This window comes from Phalacrocorax aristotelis, chromosome 13 (genome assembly GCF_949628215.1).
Source record: "Phalacrocorax aristotelis chromosome 13, bGulAri2.1, whole genome shotgun sequence".
In the NCBI taxonomy this organism is placed as follows: Eukaryota; Metazoa; Chordata; class Aves; order Suliformes; family Phalacrocoracidae; genus Phalacrocorax; species Phalacrocorax aristotelis.
Window position 1 is genome coordinate 15,052,180 of NC_134288.1, and position 17,704 is coordinate 15,069,883.

The window sequence follows — 17,704 nt, forward strand, 5'->3', positions numbered from 1 at the left end:
GCCAGCTCTGTGGGCCCGTCTTTTGGTCCAGGCCTGCTGCAGGCCAGTTCAGTAACGTCAGCTCCTGACCTTTCTGGTTCTCCGCTCGCAACAGGCAGCGTGTTGGCATGTGCAAGGCAAGACGGTACAGGGTGTCCTCAGCTTTCACTTTCCAAAAGCGATTAGGACCTCTTTTGTGCCCTAATTATTGGGGCATGCAGGGTAGCAGCAGGCTCTCAGCTGTTCGTGTCAAGGACTGTCCTTGTGCATCTCCTTGTTCTTGATGGTGCCTCTGGGCAGCACTGAAGCTGTGGTGCTTCGAAATACCAGCAGAGACTGGGAAGGGGAGCGGGTTGGGCTGTCAAGTAGCTGACAGAATGGATAAGGGTGTCTCTCCTCCTCCACACCCTGCTGATGCCCAAGCCCCTGCCCTTGTCACTGCCTTCAGCTGGAGATGCGGGTGCTGAGAACATCTGACTTTCAGACACATCGCTTCTAGTTTAGGGCAGTGTCTTTTCCTACCCATTGGCAATAAGTTTCGTGCAAAGATGGTGGCCCAGGTCCGTTGGAGCAAATGCCAGGTCATGTCTTTCTTCCTGTGCCTGTCAAAGCCCGTGGGTGGGGAGGGGAGAGGCAGGGACCTCTGGACCAGTGGCTGGGAAGATGCTTGCTACAGGATGCTAATGAAGCAGCCCAGGTTTTGGGTGCTGACAGACACTGGCGCTGGAAAAGGAGGACCTTGTTCTGCCCTGTTCCAAGACTTGGTTTCCATTTGGTCTTCAAGGAGCTGTACAGGCTTGTTCAGAAGTCTTTAAGGTTACTGGCCTGAAACCAGTCTTGGCTGAAATCCTTGAATATTCCTGCATGGCATCCCACAAAGCTTGTAAATGCAGAATTTGGGGAATCATGGACAGGGAGGAAGGATGCATGGATGCTCTTCAGCTCCAAGCTTCAAATTATTGCCACTGCTAGTCCCGTTTGGACTTCCATTTCTCCTCACCACCTTCCTGATTGCTCTGGAATAGCCTCATCTGGACGTGCTCAGTCAAAAAGTAGCTGTACCCTTATTTATGTCTTTTACATGCTTTTTTTATGTAACTCGAGTGCTGCCATCAAGGGCTACCAGGAACCTGCTCAAACAGAAGATGCCCAAGGGTGGGGGTGGATGAAAAGATGAGAAAATTGGGAGAGAGGGAGCTGCAGTCAGGGCTGTGCACATCTCTGCTGCGTCTTGCTCTGAGTCACGCAGCCACGGCAGCTCCCTGGATATCGGAGGTGTTAATGGAAAATCAGGGATGAAAGTGCTCGCTGCAGATTTGTGAACACTTTTCATTAATTCATCCAGTTAATTTAGCCATGTCTGGAAAAACTGTGTGTGTGTAGAGATCTTCCTTTCTGGGGTGTGAGGGGGAGGCGCGTAGAGGAGAGAGCATTGCAGTCAGTTGAACTTGCCCTGAATCCCCAGGGATTATGGAAGAAGTCGGGACATTCGGTGTGACATTATAGTGCCACCATATTTAGCTGATGGTAGGCAGCAATTCATTTATGGATTTCATAAGCTTCAGGACCAGACACGACCTGACTGTCCCTGGTCTCGGGTGGCTGTGCCGGAGGTCAGTGCTGCTCGCTGGGCGCTGCCCTGGGACGGTCCCCATGGAGTGCCCGGCTCCACATCCTTGCGGGCTCATGGCTGGGATGTGTTGAATCACAGCGCTGAGTCGCCAGCGTGAACCAGGCTCCATAAATAACCACAGGCGCTCTGCGAAGCAGCTGTGCGGGGTGAGGAGCGGAAAGTGCTGCTTCACAGTTGGAGCAAGGGCTCCGGGGCATCCTGGTCTCAGCTCTGCCACAGCCTCTCTGTAAGCGTCTCCTCGCTCGCTGCACAGTGCTGTCAGGTATCCTGCACGTGCTGGCCCAAGGGCTGGTCGCTGGCAGAGGGCTCAGGTGCCCTGTGCTGTGGGTTCCCGGCTCATGTCGATAGGCTCGTGCCCAGTAATTGCGTCCTGCTGCTGGTGGGCTCTTCAGCTCCATGCCCACACTGGAGCCAAGCTGCTCCTGTATCCCAGGAGGGACTGGGGTCCTCAGCAAAGCTGATTGAGAGCTGGGTCTCGTTCCTGGGCTGAGTGACCTGGGGAAGGCTTTGTCCCTCTGCAGAGGACAGGCTGGGAGCCTCAGCTTGCCACTTGGCAGCTGATGGAGGTGCCCAGGGTCAGAGCGAGCGCTCCTCCGCCTTGCCATGGTCTGTCCCTCGCTGCCAGTGGTGTATCACCCATGCCAAGCTTTGCTCCAGCTGCTCACCCTCTTTGGCTTCCCAGGGACCTTAATTACATCATTCCCTGCTGCCTGCCTCATATATCTTTGCATTGACTTCATCCGTAGGCTAAGGCTCTGCCGCGGGAGGAGGAGGGAGGCTGCGGCGCACATACTGCTGTGTGCAAAGCCTTGCTTTCAAACCCTGCGTGGGCACCTGCGGGCCCTGCCGGGGCGGTCAGGGGTGCTGCAGGGGCAGGAGACAGTTCTCCTTAGCCTGTGTCTTCTGGAGGCTCGAGAGGTGCTGCTGAGGTTTGTACAAGACCTAATTACATTGATCTGTACTTCAACAGGCAAGTTAGAAAAGTCTCAATCTCTTTCTGCCCGTTTTATTGAGACTTGTTAGGCAGCGGGAGGAATGTCTGTACAAAACTATCCCATTCAGCTGTGGTGTAAAAGTTGGTTTAAGTGTGTCAGAGACAGTGAAGACCAGAGGTGAAGGCACAGTACACAGTGGGGTTCCTTGGCTCTCGCATTAGGCGCTCACAGGATGTTTCTCTGGGAAAATAAGTGACATGTAATTAAAAATAGTCCCTATGTGTGGTAGAAAATGGCCAGTCCAGAGATTTCCATACAGGTGGGTTGTAGGGTAATGTCCCAGCATAGACAGGGAGTCTTATCTTGGATTGCAGGTGTTTGCGGAGGGTCTTTAACAAGGCAGTCCTTGCGCTGCGGTGGGCTAAAACCCGAGGCCAGGGCAAACCCCTCCTGCCCAGCGAGGAGCCCGGCTGCTGGGAGCGAGCACCCGTGTGGGCAGCGATGGCACGGTGGTGATTCAGGGGAAATATTATTTCTGCAGTTCTCTGAAACTTTTGAAATAGCAAAATCGGCATCGTTCTTGGCCCCTTCTTAGTCTCCTTGACTCTTACTCACTTCCTTCTGGATTTTTCTACTACTCAAATTCACATCAGTTTCTAGATGGAGATAAGCTTTCGTTTTAAACCCACTGTTTTTGCCTTTTCTGTGACCTGTGCTGTTGCGGGTGTTGGGGCGGTGTCGGAAGTTTCCCCACAGCAGTGGGGCTGTCCACACCACTCCCAAAGCCCGATGAAGGCTTTGCCTGCCTCTGTTACCAGCTCTCCTCTGTGCCACGCACGTGGAGCTACCTCAAAACACGCTTTTAGATGTATTTTCCTGAAGAATGGTGATGAAACAAGTGACAATGGGGCTCTGATGCCGAGGAACCGCCACATGAGCATCCAGCAGCTGAGGTGCACATCCCGTCCGTCCTGGGTGAAAAATAACTGATGCTTCATTAACTTTCAACAGCGAGGCTTGCTCGGGGAGGTATCTTGTCCTGGCTCAAAGCAGAGCCTTGGGTTGCCTCACATCGGGCTGATGTCAATCAGAAGATGAAATCGGCAGCAGGAGTTTTTTTTCTCCACGCCCTTAAGAGCATATTTTTGATAGTCTGTGCAAGTTTGTGATCGGACTCATCATGCGTGAACTCTCCCAGCAATCTGTTTCAAGTCAGAACTAAGGGGGTTTTAGTGATAAAAATACCCAGAGGAAGCGAAAGTGAACATCAGAAAAGCAAAGTATTCTGCAGGGGATTCTCTGCTTGCTTTAATTTTGTCTCTGCAAAGCAGACTTGGGTTTTAGCATGGTGCACCACAGCATTTATGATGACCAGTGGTTTTGGGGTTTTTTTCTTTTTTAGAAAAAATTTTCTTAGGAGCCGTGGCTAGTGCAGCTACATTTGTTCAGTTTAGCCATTATCTCCCGAGCAATTTCACTTCTCATCACTTCTCAAATGATACGCAATTCCAATATATATAGAAATCATAATTCAAGCTTAGAGAATTGTTTTGACCTGCAGATGTGTATTATACGCAGCTGAAAGCAAAGGTCGCCGTGGCTGAGATGCTGTCTGAAGCTGTTCTGTCCACTTGTAAATGATAGCCGGAGCACCCGTAATTATTGCAGCAAAACATAGGGGGGTGTGTATATATATATATTTTTTTTTTTTTCTCCTTCTCTTTATACTTGCCAGTGCTTTGGAGCATTTGTCTTCAGCAGCGATACTCTGTGTGGAAGGAAGAACGTTAATAAACTTTATAGTAAGCATTTTAGAAACCATAGTATAGCTGTAAAAAGTAAACACATTTGAAGTATATCATAGCCTCACCTCCCCTGCGGCCGTTGTGCACCGTGTCTGTGCAGAGGCTCAGTGCTCCCACCATCACCACTGACTCAAATAGCTCTCCCTCCTTGCAAAAATACTAATGAAACTTAAACCTGTGGGTGCCAAGTATTTTTTTCATCGTCACTCGAGGAAGTTCTGAGATGCACCTTTCTGCAGCCGCTTCTGTCGAGCCGTGAGCGTGGTCTGTGGTGGGAGGAGCGGGGCCAGGCGCCCCGGCAGCCGTGCCAGTGAGGTGCCTCCACGCCGCAACCTACTGCCATTTTCATAAATTTCAGATATTTTAGAGCCTTATCGTCTTGGTGGCCAGGCAGCAGGCCGGCATAGGCAGCAAGGGCACATGCTGCCTTCCTCTGGAAAGCCCTCTGAGCAGGAGAGCGGCTGCAGCCTGTGCGTTGTGGTGTCCGCAGGCTTTGGGAAGCAGCGGACGCCCCTATCATTCATTAACGTAACGCTGTAATCTACTGTGAAACCCTCATTCAAGGCCACATGTGGTTTAAAGTGGCAAGCGAGTAACGAACTTGAAGAATGGGACGTGACGCTTGATCACGAATATCCAGTTTTGGGATTGTGAGAATCTGGGGGAAAAAAGCTTAGTTGCAAAACAGTTGCATGCGTGCTGACCGACTCCCAGAGCTGCCGCGTCTAGACAGAAAATACAGAAAAGCAGGTTGTGTCACTTAAATGTGATGTCTGAACCTGTTAGTTTGAAACACATTCTGGAATAAAAATTATGCAAAATTAAATTAGTGTGACCTTACTTTGCATTTGGAGGCTGAATATGCCCATCTTGTAAAGCCTAGTGCATTTATAACGCTTCCCTTGGGGAAAATTACAGGCAGAAATGGAATGAGGTCTTTTCTAATTGAAAAGTGACAATGATTAGGAAGCCAAATACAAAATGTGTTGAGTATATTTTTTTCTTGTTTTGTTGCGTGTGTGTTTTTTAAGAATACCAGTAGAATTATAAATTATGTGCTTTGCAGTTTGGCTTGTTTTTCATTCCCGAAAGGCTTTTTATTAGCATAGCAGCTGAATTGCACTTGTATAATAACGTATTAACTCAAAGTTTGGGTTTTTAATGATCTTTCTTCATTAGATTGACTGAGCTGCTTGGATAAAATCTTACCAAGTATATCCCGCTTACCAGCGTGTTGGGTTATTTTCCTGCTTCTGCAAATAAAGCCCATGAAGACAAGTTATAACAGAGGGAGAGTTGGCAGAAACTTTGGTGCCTGCAGTGGGTATGAGTCTCTCGAAACTTGAAAAGCACAAATTGAGTGTGTGGGACTTCTTTTGGTTTGGTTTGATTTTTATTTTATTTTTTTCCAAAGGCCAGATTGGGCAACGTGAGTTGGGCAAAGCTTATCTCTGCATACCTGATGCGTGTGCTCCAAGGCACTGCGAGGCCGTGCTGCTCCTCGAGGGCTGGGCTTGGGGTAGAGCAAAACTCAGGGCACTGTGTGTCCTCTGCTCTTCCCTGAGCTCCTGGTGGGGTTGGCCTCCTCATGAGTACAGACAGCATTGGGAAGAAGTTTTAATTTTAACAGCCCCACCAAAGAAGACATGATACACCTCTCATATAAAATACTTAAACATTCGAGTGGTCGTCTGTGGTGCGGGACAAGGGTAGATGTGCTTTGCTGCAGTGATTGAGCTGTTTGCTTCCCCATGCTAACGAAGGAGATCGGCGAAGAGCAAGGCTGTTGGCATGGAAAGGCCAAAGTCCAAAAATGGGAGGAGCTGATCGGGTTTTATTGTTCAGACACGTTCCACCAAACCCATTTACAGAATGTTAATTTGCAGCTTAATTGTTCTCCCTCCTCCCACAAAGGGAGATATTAAAATTGCTCTTCTATTGATAACACCAGTGTGATTGCCATAGCGTTAGACTAGATTCCACATTGAAATAACCCAATTTAGACTTTGAAGAGCGAGGCATGATGCCTGGCCAAAGGCTGCCTGTGCCTCCCGGCCTCGCCTTGTGGTCCCTGAGGGGTTCCAGCCTGTCCAGATGATCAGCTCCAGGAGAATATGGGAGGGAGAGAAGGGGCAGGAGGAGAGTCCCCACCAGAAAGCAGCATCCCCTTCATCCTGGTAATCACACTGTGCCTTACTATTGCGCTTCTTGACAACTGTTTCGTAATACCCCAATTACAGGAGTCCCAGAGCCAGAATAAAGAGCATTCAGGGCTGGATGGGGATGGATGAGATGCCGGTGTGTTGTCCCAGATCCTGATGGAATACCCACCCTTCTGCTTCAAGCCCTGCTCACTATGTGTCTGTACGTGTGTGCAGGAAGCTTGGCTTGGGTTGTTTGTAAATGGCACGTCTCGTGTGTTCTGTCCTCAGAAGGAATTAGGGCAGCACTTCCTGATGGCCAAAACTTCACCTGTTTAGCAGGCACCAATTTAGCAAGGTTTGATTTATTTGAGGGACCTCTGGTCCTAGGAAAGGAGCTTTCCTTTACAACTACCTTGGTCTTGTTTTTCTTCAGAAATGTAACCTCTTTTAACAGAAAAGGAAGTTTTCCATCACTGGCCTCATTTTTATGTTTTTCTTGTGTTTTCTTGCTCTGGCCAAAGCGCATGCTGCATTTTGAGGCTAAATTGACTCATCTTCCTAAAACCTGGGGGGAGGGGGTGGGTTTGTTTTTTGTTGCTTTATTTGTTTGTTTCTGGTTTTGGTTTTTTTTTTTTCCTTCTTTTCTGCAATGAATTCTTCAAAAAGCGGGCTCTGCACCCAAGGTAGTGGCTGCTGTCCAGCCACATGTAGGTGATGCAGAGGGGCTCTGGGTCAGTCCCCCCCGGGGTCTGGCCCTTTGTGGGTGGCCCGGGGAGCACCCAAGGGGCCTCCTGTGCCTGGCTGGGGTGCCGGGGCTTCGCCCCACCAGTTGGGTGCTGGAGGTCAGCGGGGATGCTGTCGGTGCTTCTGGGTGCAGGTGGCACTAGGACATGCCTTCGGGCTGCGTAGGGACACTGCTACGCAGGGGGGTGGCATGGGAAGAGGCGTTGTCCCTATTTAATGGTTTTGCACTATTCTCTTTTCCCAACCCTTTAAGTTTTGGTGTTTGTGTGTCTGGTTAGTCTGATTTGTGTTTAGAAGAAATGAGCTCCTGTTTCAGCACAGGGCAGCCCCGGGAGCTCTCGGGTCCGGTCACCTGTCATTCCCACGGGCGAGCTGCACCGCTGCTTTGGGGCTGGATCAAAAACTGTTGGGAACATGCTTTTTTTTCCAGGCTTTTCTCCTCACAGTAGCATTCAGGCACCTTGCTGGGGTTGCTGTGAAAGACGCAGAGCTCGTCTTTTTAGACGATGCCTTTAGCTAAAAGGTGTTTTTAAGGCAAAACTCCTTTACAATGTTTGGCTTTTAATCCCTCTCTTCCCGCCCCACGTGCAATCTTCCAGTGTAGAGGCAGCTGTGTTTTAGGGTACTCTAAGTATATGGGATCCAAGTCACGCACACATCTAACTTTAAGTGACAGATAAGGCTCCTGCTTTCAAGGCATAAGGCTCTTTGAAGGTGGTGGGCAGAGCTGGTTAAGCATTTTGGGCAATGGGTGGAAATAGCTGCTGTTTAGCAGAACGAGCTCCAAGGTAACTGGCAGCGCTCACCACCTGGACTGTTTTTTTGACATTTATTTGCTTTTACTGGCACTTAAATGCCACCTGCCAGAAGAAAACTTTCCGTGAAAAAAAAAATAAAATTAAATTTGCCTGACTCAGCAGAAGCCACCCCAGCTGGTACGAGGCGTGTGATGCTGCCCTCCGAGGCATGATGGGTCTTCCTGTGTATCTACAGATATATACTTCTGTGTGTCTGTATAGATAAAACACAGATGGCAGCATCCATGATAGCTTAGGGCACAGCTTTCCAAAACTGGATTTCATAGCTGTCCCAACTGAGAAGCAAACAAAGTTTAAATCCCCAGAACTCCTTTACGATGAGCGTTGGAGTTGCTGCTGCCCGGTCCTGGACACGGCGAGCCCTGGGTGCTGCTGACATGAGGGGGCTTGAGGGGAAGCGACTCAGTTTGGGGATGGCTCCTGCTCTCTGGGTGCCAAATGCATGGAAATAATGACCCCAGCGCTACCTTTGCCTCCAGTACTCAATTTTCCTTAGCCTCAGAGAGGTGTGAGGAATTATTTCCTTAGGAAATTTTAGGAGCAGCTTTTTACTGCCTCCTGCCAAGTGTCTCCAGAGTTAACCGGATAGTCTGTTGTTTGCTTGTTCTTGTTTGTTTGGATGATTTTTGGCAGTTTTCCTGTATGCCAGTTCAAGCCAGTCAAGCTGCCACTATCAGCTGGCTGAGCCCTGAGCCTAGGGATGTCTGGAGCTCTGGGATGCGGCCCCCACGGGCAGCTGCATCGCGCCCATCTGGCATCTCACATAAAAGCAGGAGGTCTCCTCGCCCGCGCCATGCGATGGACGGGCCAGCGTTGGGGAGGGGGGGGCTGCCAGCACCGGTGCCCGCTGCACTGTGCCATGCAGTGGGCTCCCCGTGCCACTGTCGGACCCCTGTGCAGAGGGGACGTGTGCCTGGTGCGAGGGTCTGCTTGGGGAGGGCTTCGGTCCGGTCCTCCCTGGAGGAAGGAGCGTGGTGATCATGGAAAGAGAATTGCAGACATTTAGCTCATATTTAGCTAAATTGTTTCATTAGCATGAATTATGATGGTTTGAGAATGTTTCAGTTACACGCTGCTTTTTCTGGTGGCTTAAAGTCTGTCTGTCTCTCTTGCAGCGGAGTTGGAGTTTGTACAGATAATCATAATCGTGGTGGTGATGATGGTGATGGTGGTGGTGATCACGTGTCTGCTGAACCACTACAAACTCTCTGCGCGATCCTTCATCAGCCGGCACAGCCAGGGGAGGCGGAGAGACGAGAACCTCTCATCAGTAAGTCACACCTTGCTCTTCCAGCCCACGTCGTCCTGCGCCGTTTGCCAAATGATGTGGCGCTGGGGAAACATTAGAGCCAAAGGCCTTCGTCTGGGTCGTGTTTGCCCATGTGCTGCTTGGCACTGCATGAAGAGGCACCCTCCGGCTTGGGTCTTGGCATCATCCTCTGTCTCTCTGTTACGTGGGGGGGTTGGGGCCATTTTAGGGATGCCCCTGGCTCTTTAGGGTGCTCTATGTTGTAATATATGGACAGCTGCAGCCTCTGCCTTTGACCTGAGCTTTTCAATTCAGGCTTCACTTCTGTATAGTAACTGTACAAGGCTGTTCTTGGTGTATCCCGTTTCTGAAACCACCACGTACCCTCAGCTGGTTGGGGGTGCGTGTGCCTTGCTTTTAACAGCCCCAAACTATCGAGTCCTTCGGCGGCTCCAGTTGGAGAGTCTGAAATAGCTGTATAAAAACCTATCGCCTGCCTTGAAGAGAATGGGAAATCCTGAAAGACATTCTCCAGTTTTCACCAGCAGTGCTGCTGTTACTGTAGTGGAGGGGTCAGAGAGCACTTGTCAGCCAGACAAGCAGAATATTCCCTCCAAGGGGATGCTCAAGAGGTTCCGTGTGTAACCCAGGCCCCCTGCTTCATAAAAGCCCGAGGAGAAAAGTGTTAATTGTACCTCTGACGGGTACTCGGGGGGGAGCCTGTCCAGCCTCAAGGCAGATGTTGGTTTATGCAGTTCCCTCAAATGAAGCAGCTCAGAGACTTACAAAAACCTACAGAGAAAAGACATCACATTTTCTCGGAGGGTGAGCGTGTGCTACGTGGCTCTGTCTTCAGTGCAGGGATATCTTGTTTGATACTTGTTTTTTTTTTAACATTGACCCTGAAGCATCTTAAAGCTCTTTAAACGATAGGGCTTCCTCAAAGCCCCTGCTTTGCGTCTTCTCTGCAGGCTTCCAGGGCTGGCTGAGCACACCGGTGCTGCCTTGTGGTGGTCCATGTGCGGCGGTGCTCTCTTGTATCAAATCCATACTCACTGCAGGAAGATGAGCAAATACTGGGGTTGTTCTCTTTTTTCTTTTTTTTTTTTTTCTATTTTTTTTCTTTTCTTTTCCTTTTTTTGAGAGATATCTAGCATCTTTTGTTAAATAAGCCTTCAGTACGTGCTGCTGCAGGCTGCCCAGCCAGCGGACGCCCAGGGCGCAGGCTGTCCCTCTGCTCCGTGGCTGCTCTTCTTGTCACACGTTACACACAGCAGACGAAGGTCCCTTAGGGGACGCTCTGTGCCGAAGCGAGGAAGTCGCCCCTTGGGAAGGAGAGCTGTGCAAAACCCAAGCTCGGTTAAGCCACCCTTCGTTTCGCGGGCCGTGGAGCACGTCTCTGGAGGGCACGTGGTCCTTTATCGATGCTGTGCAACAAGGTCAAAGTGCTGGGAGCGCGTGATCCCACGTTAAACCAGCCGGTGCGAGGGTGGTGAGCGCTCAGGCACCTGCCTGCTCTGGGGATCAGAGCTCAACCCCCCGCACGTGTATCGGCTCCTCCCAGGGTTACACTCCTGTGCAGTCGCTCCCGTGCACTCGCTCCCAGCAGCAGCAGAATGTGGGCATCTGAGCACATGAATTATTAAAAAGAGTGGAAAGGTTGTTTTCCCATTTTCAGGTTGTTTTTTTTTTACTGTTTTGTCATGTCCAGAATGTTTTACTTGAAAAGTATCAAAATGTTTCATTTTACACTTTCAAAGCAAATATCAGATCAAGCCTTTTTTATTTTATTATACTAATTTCTGTTTCCTTAAGTGGCCTATATTTTTTCTTTAAAAAGAAGAGAGAACGCTAACATGGGAAGAGAAGGGAAAAATCACATGGAGACTGGAAAAAAAAAAATCCAGGTTGAATCAAAAACTTTTGACTGTCTCAGATAAATGCTTTTTCCCCTTTTTTCTTTTTTTTCTTATTTAATTTTTTTTTCTTCTTTTAAATTTCACCAGGCCAAAACTTCGAGACATCTTTTGGCCCAGTCCCCACACCAAAACAGCTCCGTTATTTATTCAGCCTTCAGGCACATCAGCGATTAAATGGCTTTTCGGCAAAGGTTTGCCTCCGCTAGACCTCAGTGAGGGTGCAGAGTCTTCAAAATCTTTCTCAGAGCTAAGGAGAGAAATGCAAATGTACCGGGTTTGGGTTTGGCTTGTTTTTCTCCCCCTGCTTTATAATTCTCCCCCTCTCCCTGCCCACGGCCGTGCTGCGAGAGCAGCGTTTATGGAGTGGCAGCCAAGCCTCCCGGCGGCCCGAGCGCCCTCCAGACGGGACAGAGGAGCCCCTCGTGCGCGAAGCGGGAAGCTCATTACAAAGGCATCAATCATAATAAAGACCTCAAAGGTGGCTCCATTCGGATTCAGCACAGCATGTCTTTTTGTAGAAAACGGCTCCAGTCTGAACGAGCGCCGAAGGCTGGCAGGCAGAGGCTACGCTGAACTGGATACTGGTTTCTGTAATCCATTAAACTTGTGCTGAACTGGTGTTGGGCTTTTTAAATCCCAAACTTCATTTTCCTGTCGTGACAGACGGGCACCGGAGCTGCATGCACGCTTTTCATCTCTTGAAATATTAAAGTAGTTCATCCCACGGTCAGGATGGTGTTAGGTCTGCCAGAGTTGTCCTTATTGTTGTTGTAGCTCAAAAATTACAACTGAAGGAGAAATTAATTTCCCTAAAGGTTTGTTTTTTGTTTTTTTTTTTTAATGCGGTTCTTGCTAGCAAGGAATTCTTGTGTTACATCATGTGTTTCTCCATCGCTGGTCTCGCTGTACTTAAACTGTGTCTCCTTATAACGAGTACCTTTATTTTTCCAGAACTAAGAATATTTAGGAAATGCTACCAAAAACTTTTTTGCAATAAGAATGGCGCTGTCCCTGCACCTTTGGAACAGTGATATCCCTCTCCCCCAAGAACAAGTGGTTTAAATGCAATTTCCAGTCATACCTTTGTCCCCCAAAATGGAAAATGTAAGTCCTGAAAGCTCAGAGACTTGATTGCACCATGCAGCTTTACAGAGAAACTTCTCTGACGTTAGTAACCAAGCAGATCTGTAGAAGTTGAAGGTTGATCTCCAAAAAGAAATTTAAAAGTAATTTTAGGTTCTGCAGTGAGTCCTGGAATTCCTGCGGAGCCTTTCGCAGCCGTGTTGCTCATCAGCCAGCAGAATCTCAGCTTTCGTTTCAGAACGCCATACCTTTCTAGGCTCGGACATTGTTGAGATGAATTCAAGTCCTAAATATGGTGAAAATCAGAAGTGAGCAAGGAGAGCCCCGAGGACGAGGATTTACAGCAGTGATGCTCCCTCACAGGGCAGCGCAGTTTTGCTTGGCTTGGTGGGGACTGTGTAGCCATCCCAAAGCGCGAAGGCTTTGGGCTGTATGTTGTCTGTCTCTGAGGCTTTGCCCTCCTCTGACTACAGATTCCCAGCAATTTTAATCCCGCTATTGAGTTTTTAGGAGAGGTGAGCCCTTACCCAGCTGGGCTTCCCAGTAGTGTGTGAGGCAGAGGGTCGGTGTTGGCAAGTGGTGAGCGTGCTTGTGTTCGGTCAGCTGTAGGCATGTAAGCATGTCTGGGTCAAGCCCTGGAGTCCCAGGAGAAGTGGTTAATAACAGCTGCAGGGATCCAGCTCCTACGGAAAATAGGTCTCCTGTCTGCTCCTTATTTCTCTGGAGATCACATCTGAATGGTGTTTCTACTGGTTTGCTCTTCTTGCATACGTGTGTTGCCCTGAGCGTCGGTCCTGGACCTCATCTGTACAAACAGATGCGTTGATGCGTGAGCCAGAGCTTTTCTTATGAACACCTGGGATACTGGGTGCAGGCTTTGGGTGAGTGGATACTTAGGGGTAGGGTATGTTTTGGGTGGAGCAGCTCAGGTAGGGGTGTGTATATGCCCTCCCCATCGCCCGCCGCAGCGGGAAGCCCCAGCTGAGCGTGGGGATGCTGAGTTGCGGCGATGCTCCGCACGCCGGGAAGCACCGGGCTGCAGCCGCCCTCGTGGGAGCTGACTGACATCGCTCCCGGGAAAGGGGGAAGCAGATGGGATATTGCCATGGCACTGCCCACTGCCAAGTTAAATATAAAACATCTAGCAGAAGGCAGCGGGGTACTTGCTGCTCAGGAAGTCTGCCACGGGGGCATGGCAAAGTAAACACAATTTTCGGAGTGCTTCCCACTCCTGCCCGTGGCTTTGGTGTCCTTCAGGATGAGGTGAAGGGCTGGCAGCACTGGAAACCCTCTCCGTGTGCCTTGGCGTCAGCGCCGTAGCTGAGCAGCGGGGGTCAGAGGCGAGGATTTGGTCTGTGACAGATGCAGTTCCTTTGGGTCTTTTGGCTGCTGGGGGAAGCTGACTGCAGACTATCTCTGCAGGAAAGAAATACATGTAAAATGGACCAGACTAAACAGCTGATGCCTGTGTAAACAGTTGCATATTGAAGTCTCAAGGTCTGTATAAAACACGGCCTTGCATTGCTCGGGAAGGGCTATGCAGCACACAGCTCACCCAGCGCATGCATTAGCTGCAGCCAGGGAGGGTACCTGTATTTCCGCACTTAACCTCTGCTCCAAGGAGATGCTCCCTAAAAAAGCACCGAGAATTGGGAAGAATCTGGGCCATCTCATTTCCATATAAATCACTGTTTTCCTTGCACTGGCAACAGGACTGCCTTGAGGTTTATGTGCAGAGCTGAGCTTCAAAAACAGGAACCTGATGGGATTCTCTCCATATCTGATACCACGTGCGATGCCACAAGAGAAAATATATTCCAAAGTTGGGGAAAATAAAATAGAAGAAGAGAGGAGGAGGTGGAGGGATATAATGGGCAGCTTCTTTGGAGATTTTAACGCGGCACTGGTGCAAAGGCGTGCGGTAACCTTTTCCCTTGCAGCGTGGTCTGAGGCCAGATGTGCGTCACAGCTGGGTGAGGACTAGGGAGCATCAGATGGACGAAATGCCTTCTGACTTTATCAGCGAAGGTGTCCATGGTGCAGCGGTACCACTGCAGCTTTTGAGAGGCTTTCACCGGGGCTGCCCGGACCGCCCCCGCGGTTCTTGTAGAAACAGGTATTTTCATAGCAGGAAAGCTTGTGGTTTGCTCATCGGGAGAGCCCTGCTGCGTAGGCTGGGCCCAAGAACGGCCTCTGGATGGGACACTTAAGGGGAGAAAGGGGGAAAAAAAACACCCTTGGCATTGCTTTTTTCCACTGGTGGTAAATACTTCTGCCTGTGCCTGACTTGTTAGTGCCAGAACTAGGGATTCATCTGCAAGGAACTGAGAAGTGCCAGCTGTTCCAGCTTATAATTATGAGCCTTCTGGCTTGTTTTCCTCCAGCCCTGCCTGCCAGAGGCATGTTGCTGTATGTGAATATTAGCAATATTTAAATATTTTAGTTCTTAAGGCAAAAGTGTCTAGGGTGAACTGTGTACGCTCAGAGTATCATCAGCAAATGGGAGGAACCTCTGTTTGTTTGTTTGTTTTGATCATGAATTGTAAACTAATCTCATGGTTTGGGGGAAATTGGCTTGTGGCTCTGTCGTGCCTGGGGTTGTTGGCGCCTGGGTTGTGACTGCAGGATCAGGGTGAAGCTCACAGCGTAAGGACGCCTCTAGACCACAGTTCCTCAGTCTGTTTAAGCCAAGAACTGTTTATCCTTTTGGGGAAAAAAATACTCTAGAACCATCCTGTTGCTACAGATCTCTACTTCTTTTTTTTTTTAGCCAAACCAAAATTAGGCTTAACATTTGGTTATTCACTTATTATCTTTATTTTCCCATGATTTCCTTGATTGAGTGCATCAGAATGTGGGTGTGAGGTTTCTCTTTTTTTTTTTTTAAAATGTTGTCATTGTTGCATGGAGCATTTTCTGATGTCTTGTGAATCACCCACGGCTCGTGGAACACAAATTGAAAAATACTCCTCTGGCATGCTTGAACCAGGGAGAGAAACACACTGGGTGGGTGTGGGCGGGAGGGGGGAAGTCTGCAAATGGGAGAGCATTGTTTGCTGATGTCCTTCTCATCATTCATTCTGCAAGTGATCTATTCAATATAAATGGAGGTGAAAATGGAGGGAAATTTTAATCAGAAGTGTTGTTTTCAGTGGTAACACGCTAACACCCTTAGCGTATACCCATACGATACCCAGCATATATGGTAAAACCCCTACTAGAGCTGGTTGCCTGCTTAGAAGAGGGTGCGTGCTCTGTGTTGCTGCAGCCGGGGCTGGAACGCGTTGATGGCAGCAGCAGCGTCTCACCTGGGCTGTGGTGCAGGCTGAAACCCGGCAGGAGCTGTTTGCAGGAGGAGTTTGACCACTGCTGGCAGTCCGACTCACTCTGCACTCTCTTCTCCTTTCCAATGCAGGAGGGAAGCCTGTGGCCTTCGGAAAGCACCGTGTCGGGGAATGGAATAACAGAGGTGAGGGCGATGCGGGTGCGGGCGCCGCTGCCTTTCCCGCTGTCCCGGGCTGCAGCATCTCATGCTTCTTGCCCTCTTCCTCTCTTTTTCTCCCTTTCAGCAGCAAATCTACACCCCGAGACCCAGCGACCGCCTGGCAGTGCCGTCCTTTCTGCAGAGGGACCGCTTTAACAGATTCCAGCCAACCTACCCCTACATGCAGCACGAGATCGACCTGCCGCCCACCATCTCGCTGTCGGACGGCGAGGAGCCCCCCCCGTACCAGGGACCCTGCACGCTGCAGCTGCGAGACCCTGAGCAGCAAATGGAGCTCAACAGAGAGTCGGTCCGGGCCCCCCCCAACAGAACCATCTTCGACAGTGACTTGATAGATAACTCCGTGTACGGGGGGCCGTGCCCCCCCAGCAGTAACTCTGGCATCAGCGCGACCTGCTATGGGAGCAATGGTAGGATGGAGGGACCGCCGCCGACGTACAGCGAGGTGATAGGGCACTACCCCGGGTCGACGTTTTACCAGCACCAGCAGAACAACAACGGGATGCCCTCCATCTTGGAGGGCAGCAGACTCCATCATTCACAAATCAATGGCCTTGAGAGCACAACCGCGTGGAACAAAGAGAAAGAGAAACAAAAAGGGCACCCCTTTTAAAAAAAAAAAAAAGAAAAGAAAAGAAAAAAAAAGGAAAAAAAAAAGCAAGAAAAGTAAATGAAACACTCTGCACTTCTCATTAAAAGAAAAAGGAGAGAGAGAGAGAGAGAGTTGAGGAAGATGAGCAAAGAAAAAAAAGCCCTTCCCCATCTCTCCATGTATAAATATTTACTTGTTATGTCTGGTCTGAATGCACAAGCCTACCAAGCTTGCAAAAACATTTCTTTATTGAGCTGTGTCTAGACGTTTAAAAAGGAAAAAAAAAAATCAACTGTAGTCTTTTTTTTTTTGTTTGTTTCTAGTTGAGCTGTGTGTGAATGCTTTTTTTTTGTTTGATTATTTCACTTATCTTTAAAGACAAAATATTTGCACAAAAAAACATTTTGTTTAAAGATCTGCAATATAAATATATAAATATATATTAAAAATAAGAGAAAGTGTATGTGTAAGGAGCAGGAGTATTTTTGTATTAGAAGAGGCCTATTCAAAAAAAAAAAAAAGTTGTTTTCTGAACTAGAAGAAAAATGGCAATTTTTTGAGTGCCAACTCAAAAAGCGTGTATTACATTGTAAAAAAACAAAAAAACAAAAAAAAATCAAAAGCAGGGGTTTAGAGTTATTTATATAAATGTTGAAATTTTGCACTATTTTTTAATATAAATATGTCAGTGCTTGTGTTGGTCAAAGCCTCTATCATGTCTACCATGAACCTGTTAAGGGATATATGTCAAAGTGAAGAACAAAGTAGCTGGAAGGGGGTGGAGAATCGCTGAAGTGGAGATGCCAGCCCCGGGAGCGGTGAGCGAGACTGCATCTTATGCAAATCCTTAATTTCCAGAGTCCCTGCGCGTGGCCGCCGACAGTCATGGCGTTATACATTCCCTACAAAGCAAGAGGAGTCGGGGTGTGTCTGTATGTCATCCGGTAGGATTATTGGAGTAAAAAGGTAAAATAAAATCTCCCTGCTTCTGAGAGTCAGTAATGACTGAAGCAGGCAAAAATTACTTGATTTTTTTTTTTTTTTTGGGGGGGGACACACACAACCTCTAACTTTTTGGAGGGGGGAGGTGGGGGTGAGAATAAACTTCTGTGTCTGAAGGAACAAAGTGTTTTTTGGTTTATTTCTTCCAATGTTCAACTGCAGGGCCCTATTTGCAGCTAAAGCGGTGATTATGGAAATTAATGTGAGCGAAATGGTAACGTCCCCACCCGGCTGCCTTTCAGCTGGGGTTTAAATATCTCATTGAAAGTACGAGCTGAAAAGCGTGGTGGTGGCGA

At 48.8% G+C, this 17,704-nt stretch overlaps 1 protein-coding gene across 3 annotated transcripts in view; it reads left to right on the top strand.

Moving 5' to 3' along the window:
• The window catches only part of PMEPA1 (prostate transmembrane protein, androgen induced 1), a 48,411-nt gene extending 30,995 nt beyond the window's left edge, over positions 1–17,416 (top strand). For 2 of the 3 annotated variants that reach the window (XM_075108522.1, XM_075108520.1), the window contains 3 exons: positions 9,174–9,328; positions 15,725–15,778; positions 15,879–17,416. In XM_075108522.1, the coding sequence (XP_074964623.1) occupies positions 9,174–9,328; positions 15,725–15,778; positions 15,879–16,427 (758 nt within the window). In that variant the 3' untranslated portion in view covers positions 16,428–17,416. The remainder of the gene's footprint in view (positions 1–9,173; positions 9,329–15,724; positions 15,779–15,878) is intronic. The other variant, XM_075108521.1, reaches the window with a different exon arrangement.
• Positions 17,417–17,704: the final 288 nt, after the last annotated feature.